The sequence below is a fragment of the Petaurus breviceps genome, unplaced genomic scaffold (genome assembly GCF_028583685.1).
Source record: "Petaurus breviceps papuanus isolate PSGF00001 unplaced genomic scaffold, PetGlider_PUasm1.0 90919, whole genome shotgun sequence".
Classification (NCBI taxonomy): Eukaryota; Metazoa; Chordata; class Mammalia; order Diprotodontia; family Petauridae; genus Petaurus; species Petaurus breviceps.
This window is the reverse complement of record NW_027187378.1, coordinates 25,114,183-25,130,249: the sequence shown is the minus strand read 5'-3', so window position 1 is coordinate 25,130,249 and position 16,067 is coordinate 25,114,183. Positions and strand designations below refer to the sequence as shown.

The 16,067-nt window shown below is 38.9% G+C and overlaps 1 protein-coding gene across 6 annotated transcripts in view; it reads right to left on the bottom strand.

Moving 5' to 3' along the window:
* The window catches only part of NCAPH (non-SMC condensin I complex subunit H), a 45,022-nt gene extending 34,958 nt beyond the window's left edge, over positions 1-10,064 (bottom strand). For 2 of the 6 annotated variants that reach the window (XM_069075614.1, XM_069075619.1), the window contains exons 1-8: positions 9,922-10,064; positions 8,157-8,339; positions 7,236-7,367; positions 4,904-5,147; positions 4,294-4,387; positions 3,425-3,517; positions 2,755-2,893; positions 93-217 (exon numbers count right to left, since the gene is read on the bottom strand). In XM_069075614.1, coding sequence (XP_068931715.1) covers positions 93-217; positions 2,755-2,893; positions 3,425-3,517; positions 4,294-4,387; positions 4,904-5,147; positions 7,236-7,245 — 705 coding nt within the window. In that variant the 5' untranslated portion in view covers positions 7,246-7,367; positions 8,157-8,339; positions 9,922-10,064. Of the gene's footprint in view, positions 1-92; positions 218-2,754; positions 2,894-3,424; positions 3,518-4,293; positions 4,388-4,903; positions 5,148-7,235; positions 7,368-8,156; positions 8,340-9,593; positions 9,816-9,921 lie in introns of those variants that run through there. The other 4 variants (XM_069075616.1, XM_069075615.1, XM_069075617.1 and 1 more) reach the window with 4 other exon arrangements.
* Positions 10,065-16,067: the final 6,003 nt, after the last annotated feature.

Sequence of the window (16,067 nt, the reverse complement as noted above, 5' to 3'; positions counted from 1 at the left end):
GGGGGTGGAGGCAGGGGCATAGAGAAAGGAATGAAGTAATCAAAGATCTGAGTGGTGATCAAAGGGCCAATTTTATGCCTCTATTCCCTCACCTCATATTTTCGATCTGCCTCTGAGACATTGATGTTGTTTAGATTCTGTTCAATAGTTTTACCCTGGTGCTTCTTCTTAGGTTTCTGGACTTTTTTGATGGTTCCTGGTACAGCTGGGCCTCCATCTAAAAGAATAAGAGAAGACCGTACAGTCAGGAAGCAGATTCACCACAAAGCAGATAAATGAGGTAGGGAAAAATAAAGGCACCTCAGTATAAATTATGGTCATAGTTTGAGCATGTGAGGTAGCTCCAGGTACCAGACCTGCATAATCCACAGTATACTAACATGAAAACTTAGATACTACATCAGTTTAGTATTTGTTTTTCAACATACTGAAAATAAGTTTTTAGTCGCAGACCTATCTCCTGACTCAGGGACTAAGATGCTCACTCATTAGTAGGTAATAAGATATTCATTGTTAGAAGGGGAATTCCTGTTTCCTGAAAGCTTTTAGTCTGTGCCCTAGGGCTGAGATGATCTGAACAGGTATCAAATGTTCAACAATTACTAAATCCCTTTCAAAACCAATTCATGTATCAGCAAGTCCCTCTAGTAACTAACTAGATGGTTTGGTTTTTTTATTTTACTTTTATTCTAAACTGAACAAACACCAAATAAAATGGGTATTTCCATATACATAGTAAACCAGAGTAAGAGGATTACATGAAACTACAGATTTCTATTACTAGCAGCTTGTATGTATTTAAGTATAAAATAGGTTCAACCTGTAGTTTTCAAAAATGCCCTGCTTAAGTACTTCTTTCTAACAAATATATCCAAGAGTTTAGATGTCCTTTGGCATCTTTATGCTTTCCATTTTTTTTCTTTTGATTTTTTTCGAGGGGGGAAGGCTGGGCAATTGGGGTTAAGTGACTTGCCCAAGATCACACAGCTAATAAGTCTTAAATGCATGAGGCTGGATTTGAACTCAGGTCCTCCCAAGTCCAGGGCCAGTGATCTATTCACTGCACCACCTAGCCACCCCAGGCTTCCCATTTTTTAAAAGGCTTTTGGGCTGGGACTTTCATAATTGGTCAAGGTTTAATGGCTTCTCATGCTTTTTCCATGCTAAATAATTTTAGCATCTGAGCACCTTCTTCCTGTTCAAGTCCCCTTAATCTCTCTGATAGAAGACCTCTATCTCTTTTACATTTTAAAATCTGTCACATTTCCCCAAAGACCCCAGCTTCTTGGATAAGAACTCACTATTTGACAAAAACTGCTGGGAAAACTGGAAAATAGTATGGCAGAAACTGGGCATAGACCAACATCTAACACTGTATACCAAAATAAAGTTCAAATGGGTACACGATTTAGATATAAAGGCTGATATTATAAACAAATTAGGGGAGCAAGGAATAGTTTATCTTTCAGATTTATGGATAATGGAGGAATTTTTGACCAGAGACAGAGACCATTATGAAATGCAAAATGGATCATTTTGATTACATTAAATTGAAAAGGTTTTGTACAAAGCCAATGCAACCAAGATTAGGAGGGAAGCAGAAAACTGGAAAAGAATTTCTACAAATAGTGTCTCTGATTAAGGCCTCATTTCTGAAATATGTAGAGAACTGAGTGAAGTTTACAAGAATACAAGTCATCCCCCAATTGATAAATGGTCAAAAGATATGAATTGGCAGTTTTCAGAGGAAGAAATTAAAGCTACCTATGGTCATATGAAAAACACTCTAAATGCAAATCAAAACAACTCTGCGGTACCATATCACATCTATCAGATTGGCTAACATGAAAAACAGAAAAGTGATAAATGTTGGAGGAGGTGGGAAAGCTGGAACACTAATTCATTGTTGGAGGAGCTACCAGCTGATCCAACCATTCTGGAGAACAATTTGGAACTATGCCCAAAGGGCTATAAAACCCAACAATACCACTTATAGGGCTGTATCCCAGAGAGATCATAAAAATGTGAAAAGGACCTTAATACACAAAAATATTTATAGCAGCTCTCTTTTGTGGTGGCCAAGAACTGTAAATTGGGGAATGGCTTAACAAGTTGTAATATATGAATGTCATGGAATACTATTGTGCTATAAGAAATGATGAACAAGCAGACTTCAGAAAAACCTGGAAAGACTTATATGAACTGATGCTGAGTGAAGTAAGTAGAACGAGGAGAACATTGTACACAGTAATAGCCACAGTCTGCAATGACTGATTTTGCTAGACTTTAGCCCTTCTCAGCAATTCAAGGACCTAAAACATTTCCAAAGGCTCATGATGGAAAATGCCCTCCAGGTCCAGAGAAAGAACTAGGGAGTCTGAATGCAGAGTGAAGCAGACTATTTTCTTTTTTTGTTTTGTTTTGTCTTTCTCCCATTCATTATAATTCTCCTGTACAACACGACTAATGTGAAAATATATTTAAGAGGAATGTATATGTAAAGCCTATATCAGATTGCAACCTGTCTTGCAGAGCAAGGGGGTAGGGAGGTAGAAAAAAATTGAAACTTATGAAAATAAATGTTGAAAACTAAAAATAAATACATTTTTTAAAAAAGCTACATTTCTTCAAAGAGATAGGTTTAACTTTATTCTGCTACTAAAATCAATTGACGTGACAGCACAACTGACTTGATAAAAAGTACACGGAATAAACTTCTGCTCCCACATTTCAAGATCCCAAACCCCAACCCACCTGCCTCCTGAGTGTCTGCTCCTTCTAGAGAAGGAGCATTTTTGCCTAATCCACCAAGCACTCTGTACACATCAGCATGGACAGCATCTACACGTACAGCATAGATTTTAGTGCTGGCATCCAGGGTACCAGCAGCTACCTGAGGAAACAAGCAAGAGTTGCATGTGATAGCAGGAAGGAAAAGCTGCAGGCTACAAGTTACTGACTCCAGTGACTTTAAAAAAAAGGGTATTGGGCGGCCAGGTAGCACAGTGAATAAGAGCACCAGCTCCAGTGTCGGGACAACCTGGGGATCGAATCCAGACTCAGACACTTAGCACCCACCCAGAAAACCTGGCCATGTAACCTTGAGCAAGTTACTTAACCCCAATTGCTTAGGGGCGGCCAGGTGGCTCAGCAAGTAAGAGCACCGGCTCCAGTGTCAGGATGACCTGGGGATCAAATCCAGGCTCAGATACTTAGCACCACACCCAGAAATAACTGGCCATGTAACCTTGAGCAAGTTACTTAACCCCGATTGCTTTTAAAAAAAAAAAGGTATTTAGGCATGATGACAGAGAAGCAGAGCTACAAAATATAAGATATTCCAACCTACTTAAAGGACTGTCCCACTTCAGGAGAAGTATTCTTAGCATTCCTAGACACATCAAGGTTGACAGGTTATCCTCACCTTAAAGTTGGTCAGTTCAGAGCCTTTTTCTTGGAGAATTTCAGTCATAAAATCAATCAAGTGCAGACCAAAAGCATTCTTGGTGGTGATTTTCTGAAGAAGAAAAAAAAACCCAGAAAATTACAGAAAAGTTTGTTCTGACTCCTAAGTAAGGCCCCATACAGATGATGCCATTTCAGATGAAGACTCTAAGAACACAGTCCTAGAACCTAGACCTGACTGTACCCTGAAGTGCTTGAACCTCCCCACATATAACTGAGCAGACATCATAGGTTACTGACAGGAAAAACAGACAACTCATCAGGAGGTAGCTAAAAGGGTCATGTAGCAATACCTACACACTAAGAAAAATATCTTACGGGATAAAGTTACAAAATTACTACTAATCATATGCTTTTACAGTGAAATGTTAAAGCTAGTATTACAAACTTGACTCTAAGTAGTTATCAGTCACTCCATTTTATAAAGAAGAAACTAAAGCAAAGACCATTTGACTAACTTGATCAATGTCTCTGAGGAAAATCAAAGTGTCAGAAGAGTTTAATCACAGAGAGAAGGATTCTGGTGCAGAGGAAAAAGTAAGACGTGGTAGAATAAGAAGTCTGAGAGGGGAGTCCTGCTTCTGCCACTAAGAAAAGTCACTCAATCTGCCTGAGTCTTAGTCTCCTTGTATATAAAATAGGTATAATGATAGTGTCCACAAAGTAGTTTTAAGGATCAAATGAACTAATGGAGATGCGATATTTTTCAAGTGTTGGTTATTATTGTAACCACCTATCACTATTACAAAAGAAAGAACAAAGACCCTAGATTCCCAGGCAAGAAATATGGGTATTTCTCTACTTGCCAGTGAGAAAGTAGATACTCACATTTTCGGTTGACAACTTGATGCAGGTGGAATAATGATCTGCTATCTGTGTATTCGTAAATTTAGGGACCAGTAATGATGGAGTATCAGGTTTCCTAAAAAGATAACACTATTAAGCAGATAGATAGATAACACTATTAAGTGTGCACATGCACACACACACACAGAAATATCTTGGACATATACAAATATACCGTGTTTCCCCGATAATAAGCCCTATTGAGATTGCTACTGTAGTGAAGGTGATCCCCTGCGCTACACGCTACATTATGGTACCCTCTGTATGCACCGTCCCCCCTCCCCCGTGAAACGCACGCCAGCTGCATCCAATCAGAGCTGCAGCAGTGAGTGCGTCATCCTGTTCTTCCCCAGTGATTTGCTTATTGAAAAAAGGTACATTTTTTTGTTCACATTTACCTGTTTATTAAAATTGCTGTCAATGTTCATTAAAATAAGCCCTCCCCTGAAAATAAGCCCTCTGGTATTTTCCTGTCCAAATAAAATAATAAGAAAGTGTCTTATTATCGGGGAAACACGGTACGTAAGAATCTCACAGAATAAAAATCCACCCAAAACACATTTTAAGGTGAGGAGCCTAAAATGACTCTCACCTAACAGAAGGAGATGCCACTGAATGTGGTGAATCTGTGTTGCTGAGCTGTAAGTCAACAACTCTGGAGCGCCGTCTTTGCCTTCTCTCCCGTTCATCATCATTCTGAGGGAAGTTTTCAAGGGCAGGAGTACCAGAAATATTTAATGATGGCTGTTTGGATGTGGGAGTCAGGAACACACTATCAGGTGATGAAATGCTATTGGGATGGCCAGAAGTCTCAAGCCCTGCGCTGTTCATTGTAACTAAATGAAGGAAAACATGATGTACTCAGGATATATTATACACAACATTTTAATGTCAGCAAAGGCAGTGACTCTCAATACTTTCTACATGCCAGAGTTAGACCACCTTTACTACAGACAGCAATTCCACCGGTAGCAAGCAAGCTGTTATTAACTAAATAAACATCTTTTAAGCACCTAGCATGTACCAGGAACTGTACTAAGTGTTAGGGATATAAAAAAGAGGCAAAAGACAGTCCCTACCCTCAAAGAGTTTAAAATCTAGTGACACTTGGCATCAAATACTAAATATTAGCAACTACCTTCCCCACAAGCACAAGTCAAGATAGCCCACCTAAGTAGCTAGACATCACAGTGGATAAGATGCTGGGCCTAGAGTCAGAAAGACCTAAGCTCAAATACAGCCTTAGATACTAGCTTCATGGTTTTGGCCAAGGCACTTATCCATCTTCCCTCAGTTCCCTCAACTGTAAAATGGGGTAATAATAGCACCTACCTCACAGGGTTGTTGTAAAGATCAAATGAGATAATTTTTGCAAAGCACTTGGCGTGATGCCTAGTACACAGTAAGTTCTTAGTAAATGTTTGCTCCCTTCTCTGTACCACCCTTCCCCTCCAGGGAAGTCTGGTGAATAATCCTCACTGTGGGTTTGTGTGAAGACAGTATTGTATAAAGATACTATTACTGCTAACATTAAAAAGTCTATTTTATACTACTGATGTCAGGGAAGAGGAGGAATAAAATCCAGAGTCTATAGAAATTGTGTTATATATAACAGGTTTTATCTACAGGATTTTAGGGGATATGATTTAACCTATGATTCATTTGAAATTAGAGAATAACAAGCTTCAGCCTAACAGTTCTCTATTGTATGTATTAGACATACATGCAATGTTGGTATCAACAGGTCTCTTCTCCCCAGCATAACAATACTATTTGATGTTGATGCTAAATACAAAGATAAAACCTCCCAGCTGTATCATTCACTATGTGGGGGAAGTGAGAGAGAAAAACCGGAAAAAAACATAGGGGAAACATAAGATACTGTCCCCCAACAAGTGAGCTATTAAAACTTCTCAGGAAGGGGGGCTTGGAGCTGTGGACAGAAGAAAAAGCCCTAGTAAGGCCTTACAAAGAGAAGGTTCAAAGAGATGCAACACGGAGTCTTCATCCTACCTTTGGAAGCAAGACTACATAGGAGTAGGGAAGAGTTCTACATTAAAATACAAACTACAGTTTATGGTTGTCCAATACTGACTGTATGGGGGGGGACTCTTAAAAAACATGGAGCACTGCCAGGTGGCTTTCCCTGAAAGTCTCAAAGACCTCAAATCCTAGCACATGCTATGTCCTCTTCTTCACAGACTTAAAATTCAAACTTCAAAGAATTTTTTGACATAAAAGTTTATTTTCCCCAGGAAATTCTGAACATTTTTCATTGTGCATGAAGCAATGATCTTAGACTTTTAGGAATTTATTTTAAAACCTATAGAGAAGGATGAGCCCTAGTAACATTCAAAAATTGTCATTTTGCTTCTTTACAACATGACTAATGAGAAAATGTTTAATATAAATGTATGTGTAGAGCCTATATAAGATTGCACATTGCCTTGGGGAGGGGGGAGAGGAAGGAGGAGAAAATTTAAAACTCAAAATCTTACGGAAGTGAATGCTGAAAATTAAAAATAAATAATTTTTTCAATTGTCACTTTGCTTTATTTTTGTTCTGAGAAACTAGGCTGCCTAAAGGGAGTCTATTTGCTTGGTTTAGTTGTGTCTCATGGGGCTTAAACATATATACAATTTATATAACAGTAATTAGCACTCTTAATCCAGAAGGGATGAGGAAATGTGCTCCCCCCCCCACCCCTACTTTCCTTGGAGAGGTGGGAGACCATGGATATGGAATGTTGCATAAGTTGTTACTTATAATTATTGTGTTAGTTGGTTTTGCTTAACAGATTTATCATAAGGCTTACCAAGATGGTGAGAAGTATATACAAAAAATGACTGATAAAAAACAAAAGGCATTAAAAACCTTTTTTTCTTTTAAAAGTAACACATACTTTTATTGGACCCAAACTTACCTGCAATCATTTGTCCCTTTTCCAAAGCACATGGATAATGTAAAAAGCACTGGACTTGAAATAAGATTCTGGTTTTACCACTTAGTAGTTGGGCAGGTCACTTCACACCTCTATAAGTCTCAGTTTCCTTACCTGTAAAATGGGGATAACACTACTTGTACTAACCACCTTACAAGATTGTTGTGAGGGAAGTATTTTGTAATCTATAACACATTATACAAATATGAGTTGTTACTTTTATTACAAATCCCAGGTTCACCTCTCTATCCACAGACTTTACTATTTTATTGAATTTAGTATAATGCAGTGATGAGAGAGGGGAGCTAGGTAGCACAGTGTGGATAGAGTACCAAGTCTGAAGTCAGGAAGACTCATCTTCTTGAGTTCAAATCTAGTCTTGGACACTTACCAGCTGTGTGACTCCTGGACAAGTCACTTAACCCTGTTTGCCTCAGTTTCCTCATCTGTAAAATGAGCTGGAGAAGGAAATGGCAACTCCAGTATCTTTGCCAAGAAAACCCCATATGGGGTCACAAAGTGATTCAAATGACTGAACAACAAATTGACAAGTGGCTCTGGACTTGGGAGTCAGAAGGACCTAGGTTTTAGTCCCAGCTTCTATAGTTTAGATCATCATTCAACCTTGGGCAAGTCACTTAACTTCTGTTTTCTTATCTTCAAAACAGGGATTAATATTTACATTTCCAACTACAAGTTTCCTGTAAGAAAAACACTGTAAACAGTAGCGTATAAATGCAAATCATCGACATACCCTCTTGCTAAACTGAAAAGCCCTAATCTTTTCAGTTCTTTCTCATTTAACAGCCCTGAAAACCCCATCCCTTCTACTATTTTAGTTCTTTTATTCATATAGATGGATTCTTTAGTTTGACAATATTTCCTTGTCAACCCGAATCTTACCGTACTGTTGAAAGGACACTTTGAGTCAAAAAAACTCCCATGTATAACTATGGGCAAAGTCCCATTTTTCCTCTTTGTACTTCCACCGTTTCTTTATCCTTTGTTATGAGCACACATGCACCAATGGGGGTTCAACATTTGCCCCCAACTGCAAACACTAGAAATGATAGGAGCTGGGCTGATCTGGAGGGAAACAAGCAAAGAAACCGTAGAGAAGTGATAGTCAAAGCAGAAGCAATACTGTGCAAAAGCAGGAGCTGATTATCCCCTTCAGAGAAGAGTGGAGGGGGCCCACCAGAAGGGTAAATTCAATAAGCACTTAATATGTGCACAGTACTATGCTAGACATTGAGAAAACAGCTAAAGCCACCTAAAGGAAGGGGAGAGGGAGAGAGAAAAGGCATTTATTAAGCACCTATGAGTCAATCACTGTACTGAGTCAGTCAGTCATTAAGCACACTGTGCTGAGTCAACCAAGAAATATTTATTGAGAACCTACATGCTAAGCACAGTGTGCTTAAGCAATGAGGATACAAGAGAGGCAAAAGAAAGTCCCTGACCTCAACGAGTTTACAATCTAATGAAAGAAGGCAACAAGCAATCAAGTGCAAACAAGTTTATATACAGGATAAAGAAGAAGGCCTCTTGTAGATGGATTTAGTTAAGACTCGAAGAAAGCTATTCTCATATGATCCTCACAAACAACTGTGGGGTAGGTACTATTATATCCTCATTTTACAGATGAGGAAACTGAGTCAGACAGAAAAGTTAAGTGACTTGGTCAGTGTCACACAGCTAGGAAGTGTCTGAGAATTTGAACTCAGGTTTTCCCAACTCCAGGCACAGCACTACCTCAATAAGTAATTAGAACCGTTGAGGAGGGAGAAACCAGGAAAGGCTTTTTGAGTCATGGAGGCTGAGCCTAAAGTGAAGGGGAGGAGAAAGCAATAAATTGCCAGCGTGAGAGACCACCTGTGCAAAGGCATGGAGAAGGCAATAGTTTGGTGAAGTCAGTCTGGCCGCAATTCAGTCCAGGGGGAGGGCAGGTAAAATGTTACAGACACTGCTTCTTTCCTTTACAATATAACCTACTCTATGCCTGATACCTCGTTAGCCTAAATTGCCTTTTAGGTGGGCAAAGGCAACAGACAAGCAAGGGGGTTTCACCTAAAGCAAAGAAAGACTGTGTGACTTCCCAATACTGACTTCTTCCCATACTGTCAGGACCTCCTGCAATAGACTCTTTCAAATACCTATTTCTACGCTCCCCCCCCCCATTTACACTGCCTTCTCGTTTTACCAACTTTCTCCCTCTTTTTCCCCTTTCGACTTTGTACACATTCAAAAAACATAGTTTTCCTTTACGTAGTGTTCCTTCCGTTAAAATAAAAAACTTTTTTTTTAAAGATCGGGCTTTCCAAAGTCTGAACGACCCACCTCGAGAGGTCAATACCTCCCCGCGCAAACAAAGGGTGCGCGGCCTCCCAAGGCCCATTCCAGGTTTAGAGGACTTCCCGATGACGTCAAGAAGACGTTCTCTCTCCGATTGGTTGACCGCGCCCCGCCCACCACCGGTCAATCCAGAGCGCCCGGGCTACAGTTGCCCGCCTTCCTCTCAGCCAGACCCAGCCCGGCCCTGCCAACCCAGCCCAAGCTCCCGCGAGCCCTAACGCAACACCGGCTCGCGGGTGAACCCGCTTCCCCCGCTCCTCTGTTCTGCACCGAGCACTCCGGCCCAGCCTGATTCCCTGACGCTCTCATTTACCCAGATCGACTTGTCCCAACGAGTCCGAAGCTGCTCCTTCACAAAGACGGATTTGAAATATCGCGCGCCGAAGTACCGCTGACTCAGTGTAACGACTGCGGGGGTGACGTACATCCGGGGGCGTGACCTCATCGCCTTGCTGTTCGGGATTGGTTGATCTGGGGGAGGGGCGGGGCAAGGCTGCTTTTGAGGCGGAGTTACCTGCGACTGCGACCTCAGTGGTGACAACCCAGCTTCTGTTACCGTTACTGCTCTTTACCAGCCCGAGTGTCGCCTCAGTGATCAGGTCCACGGTGCTAAGTCTAAGGACCTGCCTGGACTTGAGGGCTGCTCCGTCACCTGGAGCCGGGCTCCCGCAGGGAACAAGAAGTCAATGCCATCCCAGGACCCGCGGACAACCCCAAGACCCACCGACAGTCAGTCAACAAATGTTTATTAAGCGCTTACTGATGTGCCAGGCTCTGTGCTAAACTCTGGGGATGTTGTAGTTCTTCTTTTGAAGAGGACCAGTGACATAATGGAAGATGTCTTGAATTGGATTTAAGTGGGGCAGAATTGCCTAAAGTCCTCAGCTTCACTCTCACCTCCAGAGTAATCGAAGTCCAAAGTTTAGACAATTGTCGATGTCCCAGGATGCAAGAAAAGTAAAAAACCCAAACCAGTCCCTCCTCTCAATAACCTGGCAGTTTAATGGGGAAGACCTACATACCAACAAGATAGATATAGATATGTGTGAATATGTATGTATTCATATACAAACACGGGTATGTAGTGTATTTATAGGGGAGACAACATGCAAACAATTATGTACAAACAAGATTGTATCTATGCACACATATATTAATATATAGGGGAGACAATGAACAATTATGGACAAATGATATTATGTGTATGCTAGATATACACATGTAGGGGAGACAACATACAAATAATTATATACTGATATACAAGTACACACATATGGGGAGACATGCAAACAATTACAAACAAGATGTATACATAGGCATATATGTATACATATATAGGGGAGATAACATGCAAACAAATACAAATCATATCTTCATATATGTATATATCTAATAAAGGGAAAGGCAACATGCAAATAATCATATACAAGCAAGATGTGTGTATATAATCCTATTTTCAATTTTTATATATCTGATTATTGCCAATTTATCATATGTGTATGCATGTATATACATATATAAATGTGTATATATCATATATACAATGTATACATAATAGACAATCATATACAATTATATATGTTATCTATAATATACTATATATAGACATGTATATGTACATAAATAACACATATATATTATACATACATGTATCTGAAAATAAAGGTAAGACACTAGAATTAAGGGAGATCAGGAAGGGCAAAAGGAATTTATTAGCCGGGAAGGGGTGAAATGTGTAATAACTATGGGACAGAGAAAGAGGTCTTAGATACTAGATTTTGTGTCATTGATTCCTTGGGCAGTCTGATGAAGTCATTGAACTCAGAATAATGTAATTCAATCAATGAGCATTTATTAAGCACTTATATTGCTAGACACAGTGGTAAGTGCTAATGTTTTAAAATAACTGAAGAAAATGCTGAACTTCAGTTAAGGTTAAGTAAAATAAAGATTTAAATTTTTGCCATCTAATTTCACTGGGCCCCTGAAATCTCCCCACAGATCCCAAGTTAAGAACCCCTGCAGTATGTTTCTGTGAAGGTCCCTGACAACTTTCCCCTCCCACTTCACCTAGCATTCCCACTGTTAAGTCTGTAGATTCCTTAAAGGCAGAGATCTCATGTTATCTAGTGCCTGGCCTTCTTCAGGTCTCTGCTCAAATCCAATCTTTCTCCAAAAGCCAGTTCTAAGTTTTTCCCACTGCTAATGCCTTCCCTCTTAGATGACCTTCCATTTACAATGTTTGTATACTGTATGTACATAATTATTTGCATGTTCTCTTCTCCATAAGAATGTGAGCTCTTTGCACCACCACAACTTTGCACAGTGCCTGGCACATGGTACTTGATAGCCTCTTATTGACTTACTGACTAGTCTGCACACAGTACATGCTAAATAAATGTTGGTTGAATGAAACCAATTCTAAGTTGTCCGCCATGGCTTTGATGTCAGAAGGTCAAAGTGGGGTCCTGAACATCCTTAACCCCATAGAGGAACCCTCCTCACTAGTTAGCTTTGGAATCAAGAGGCCTAGGATTGAAAGTCCATTGTTCCTTTCCTTGGGTAATTAAATTCATCTCTCTAGGGCCTAGGCTTTAGTTTCTTCATCTATAAAAGGAGGGATTTAGACTAGATTATTTCTAAGGTCCCTTCCTGCTCATCTATATTCACTTAGCTAAACCTTTCTAAACCTATTTTGACTTTATGCTTTAACCACCTTTTGGACTAATTATTCCAAAATGTAATTCATGTTTAGAGAGTGTGATATTTGGCTAATTTGTTCTGATACTTGACCATTTTAGGAAAAGAAAGGATTATTATTTTTTTCTCACCTTAGAACATATAAATGCTTTCCTACCTTCTACCCCACTCCATTGTCCTCTAATGAACCAAATGCAAAGGCTATGTGGTGATGAGAATTGGGGTAGCATTAGAGAAGCTATTGAAGAGGCTGGGTGAGTGTCTATGATGGGGTTAAGTGAAACAATACAAGATTCTAAGGCCATACTTTTGCCCTGTCCTATCTGGTCATTTTTGCAGCTGACTAAGAATGGTTCAATATGCAATTGTATGGTATTCTCATTACATGTTGTTTCTCTGTTTTTGTCTCTTTAGAATGCCATATGTTTCTGGCTGGTTGGGGCTAAAGTATGTACAGAAAGGTTACAATAATTTATCATTAATGTCTGAAGCACAGTACCTCTGTATAAAGAAGAAGTAGCAGAGGGGCCAACTCTACAAATATGACTTTTTTAGACTGCCAGAAAAATAGCATAAAAGTCTCTGGCAAATCCTACCTTAGTCATAAATGGAGATTTTCTTTCTAATGGGATAATTCAGTCTTGAAATGACCTTAACCTGGGTGGAGAACTCTGATGTTACGCTCTTAGATAACATGCAGTGTCATTTTTGGCTTCTAAACCTTGTCTAACTTGATGATATATTTCATGACATAAAACACTGAGTCTGTATGAGAAGACTTTGGAAATGCCTTTGCATTCATCTTGGCTTACAAGCAAATATTTTTTGGCTTTGTGTTGAGGAATTCCTGCACTGTTAAGTGATGGGTTAAGAACCAACAATTCACATCTCCCATGACTGCCAGATAATAACGGCCCTCCCTTATGGTGTATGTGAACCACAATAGTACTTTTAATTTAAATTAGAATGGGCATCATCTCCACTTTACATGACTAAACTCAGACAAAGAAGAGCTAAGTGGCTTGCCTAATCACACAGCCTAGTTAATGGCTGAGAACATTGATTAGAAGGAAAATCTCACCAGGTTCTTTATCTAGTTTCACCTTGTGACTTTTCCAGATGGAATTATAACCAATGGCCCATAAAAAAATAACTGTATCCTACAGATAAATCCTTTGAGCCTTAATGGTTTGGGGCTTTTCTTTTAGTTTTTGTTTTTGATGGAAAGCTCTATGCTCTTTATCATTAAAACTATTAGTAACTATGTCCTTCTATGCATCTTTTTATTTTTCTGTACCCCTTTCTGCACCCTCTGTTCCACCCAAGCTTTGATGATTGTTTCTTTTGTTTCCTTAACCCACTCACAACTTTATAATCTCTTTCATGACTCTTATTGCACTGGAAATAACCACCTAGAATACTGTACCAGTTTTATTCTTTCTCTATGGACCAATGCTTAATAGTTCTTATAAATACTGTTTGTGGTTACTTAGGCCTTTTAATTTTGTAGAGATTATGTGTTTGTGGCACGACAGAAATTATTCATGGCACAGTAACAATATGCTGTTTAACTTTTATATTTGTTCTTTCCTAGCCACTGGCCACACACCCATTAGGAAATATCCACATGGTAGATTGGTATAAAGGGTATTGCGAAATGCCAGCATGTGCTAAGGTATGTATGCGAGGAGGTACTGGGGGTATTTAGAGTTAGGCATGTGTAACCTTGGCCTGACATGTTTAGTACAAAAAGAATGCAGATTTGTATAGAAAATAAGTTTACTTTATTGGTTCAAAAATAAAATACAAGTTATTTTCAACTCCACAAAACAAGTGTAAATGTGTGTATATATTAAAAAAAAATCTTCTACCATCATAAAATTATCACAAATTCAAAGAAATCCATGGCATATCCCAGAGGGTATCATACAAAAAAAGAGCTACCCTTGGACTCTGGAGACCAATTTGAGTTAGCATTGGACTTTGACAAACATTTTGAGTCATTTTGTGTTATTGTGACTATAGTCCCAGAGAAGCTAGCTAACATCTGACACTCTGTGATAGTGTTCATGTCATGTCAGCCACATTTCCACAGATAGTATTTTATGATAACAGTGGGGAAGAAACAACATGTACAAATCTCTGACTATGATCCCTGCCCTCATTCTTTCCCCTCACAAACCTATATAAATTAATACCTGAGCTTCAAAAAGGCAAAAGCAAACCCATAATATCTTTAGAACCAACACTTTGTTATAAGTAAACCTGGGTTCTTATAACTTCACTTTTGAAAAAACACAATGTTCAGATAATTCTTCAGTCTGAATTTAAAAGAAACGGAAAGAATTACCAATCTGAGGAAAAGCAGAATGTATTAGGTTAATGACTAAAATTTCTTTCTATATAAAAAGCTCTTCCTCAATAACTCTATAGAAATTGTTGGTTATCTCTTGAAATTGAGAGATGTTATCCTTCAATAATATAACACTATAGGGGCAGCTAGGTGATGCAGTGAGTAAGAGTGCAGGCCCCGGAATCAGGAGAATCTGGGATCGGTTCTGGCCTCAGATACTTAACACCCACACAAAATAACTGGCCTTGTAACCTTGGGCAAGTTACTTAACCCCAATTGCTTTAAAAAATATATAATAATAATATAACACTATATAGAAATTATTAATCTTAGTGACCCTGTCTTTAAAAGATCCTCCTTAAGTACTCCCTCTTGCTTCTAGGTGCTGGAAACATTGTCTGATACTGGCTATGGTATCAATTAGAATAGGTAAATTACTTTCACTGTAAGATGGATTACTAATTTCAGAATCTTATACTTAAACATCAGTGTGGGTACTTCTTCCAACCACGTAAATCACAACCTGTTCATGTGTTCTTATCTTGAACAAATTTTGCCTACATCTCCATAAATTCATCCATAATCATAAGTGATTAGCCCAATGGGTTAGAGGCCTTCCTCTGATTCTTTTAATAACAGTGTTAAAGAATCAATGCTAATACATTATTTGATTAGGACTGGTGATGTCAGTGATATGATAAACTAGAAAATTTGGAGTCAACTGAAAAAAAATGCAACAAAGAAAAAAATGTCTTATTTCTTGGTTGCATATTAGAAATGTTGAAGGTAGCAAATGCTTAAATAGGAAGAGTTGGATCCTAAAATCTGTGAATTTGAAATAAAAAAGCCTGGCATTTGCTTGCAATGAAATGATGCCAAGGAATTATTCCAATAACAAATAAGTCCCATTTATATATAGTGCTTTAGGGCTAAAAAACACTTTACAGAATGTGATCAGCTTTGACACAAATTAAATATATCTGTTCACATAAGGAAATCAGTTCAAAGGGAAAACTAGAAGGTTCATAAATAGGAACAGGCTAAAATGGGTATTCTCTCAAGTTCTCTCCCATTTTTCAGTATAAATGTTTGCAGCTTCTTAGAACCTGTTTTCCTTCTAGATCTCAATCACAAGAACATGTGGTCACATGTGCCTGTGCATTCTGATCTCCTTTTGGTTATGCTGCAAATCACGTCGGTAGAAAAACTTTAGAAGCCACAGCCTAGGTTAGTTAGTGCTCAGTAGCCTATACCCTTTTTTCATGAAGCATCTCTTCGTGCTGCCTATGCCCAGGATCTTGAACTACATATCTTCATGACAAGTCAAAGGGCGCAGATACTGATTGCAAGACATCTGAAAAACAGACTCTACAGGAGCCCAGAAAATCAGAAATCCCATTTTTAAT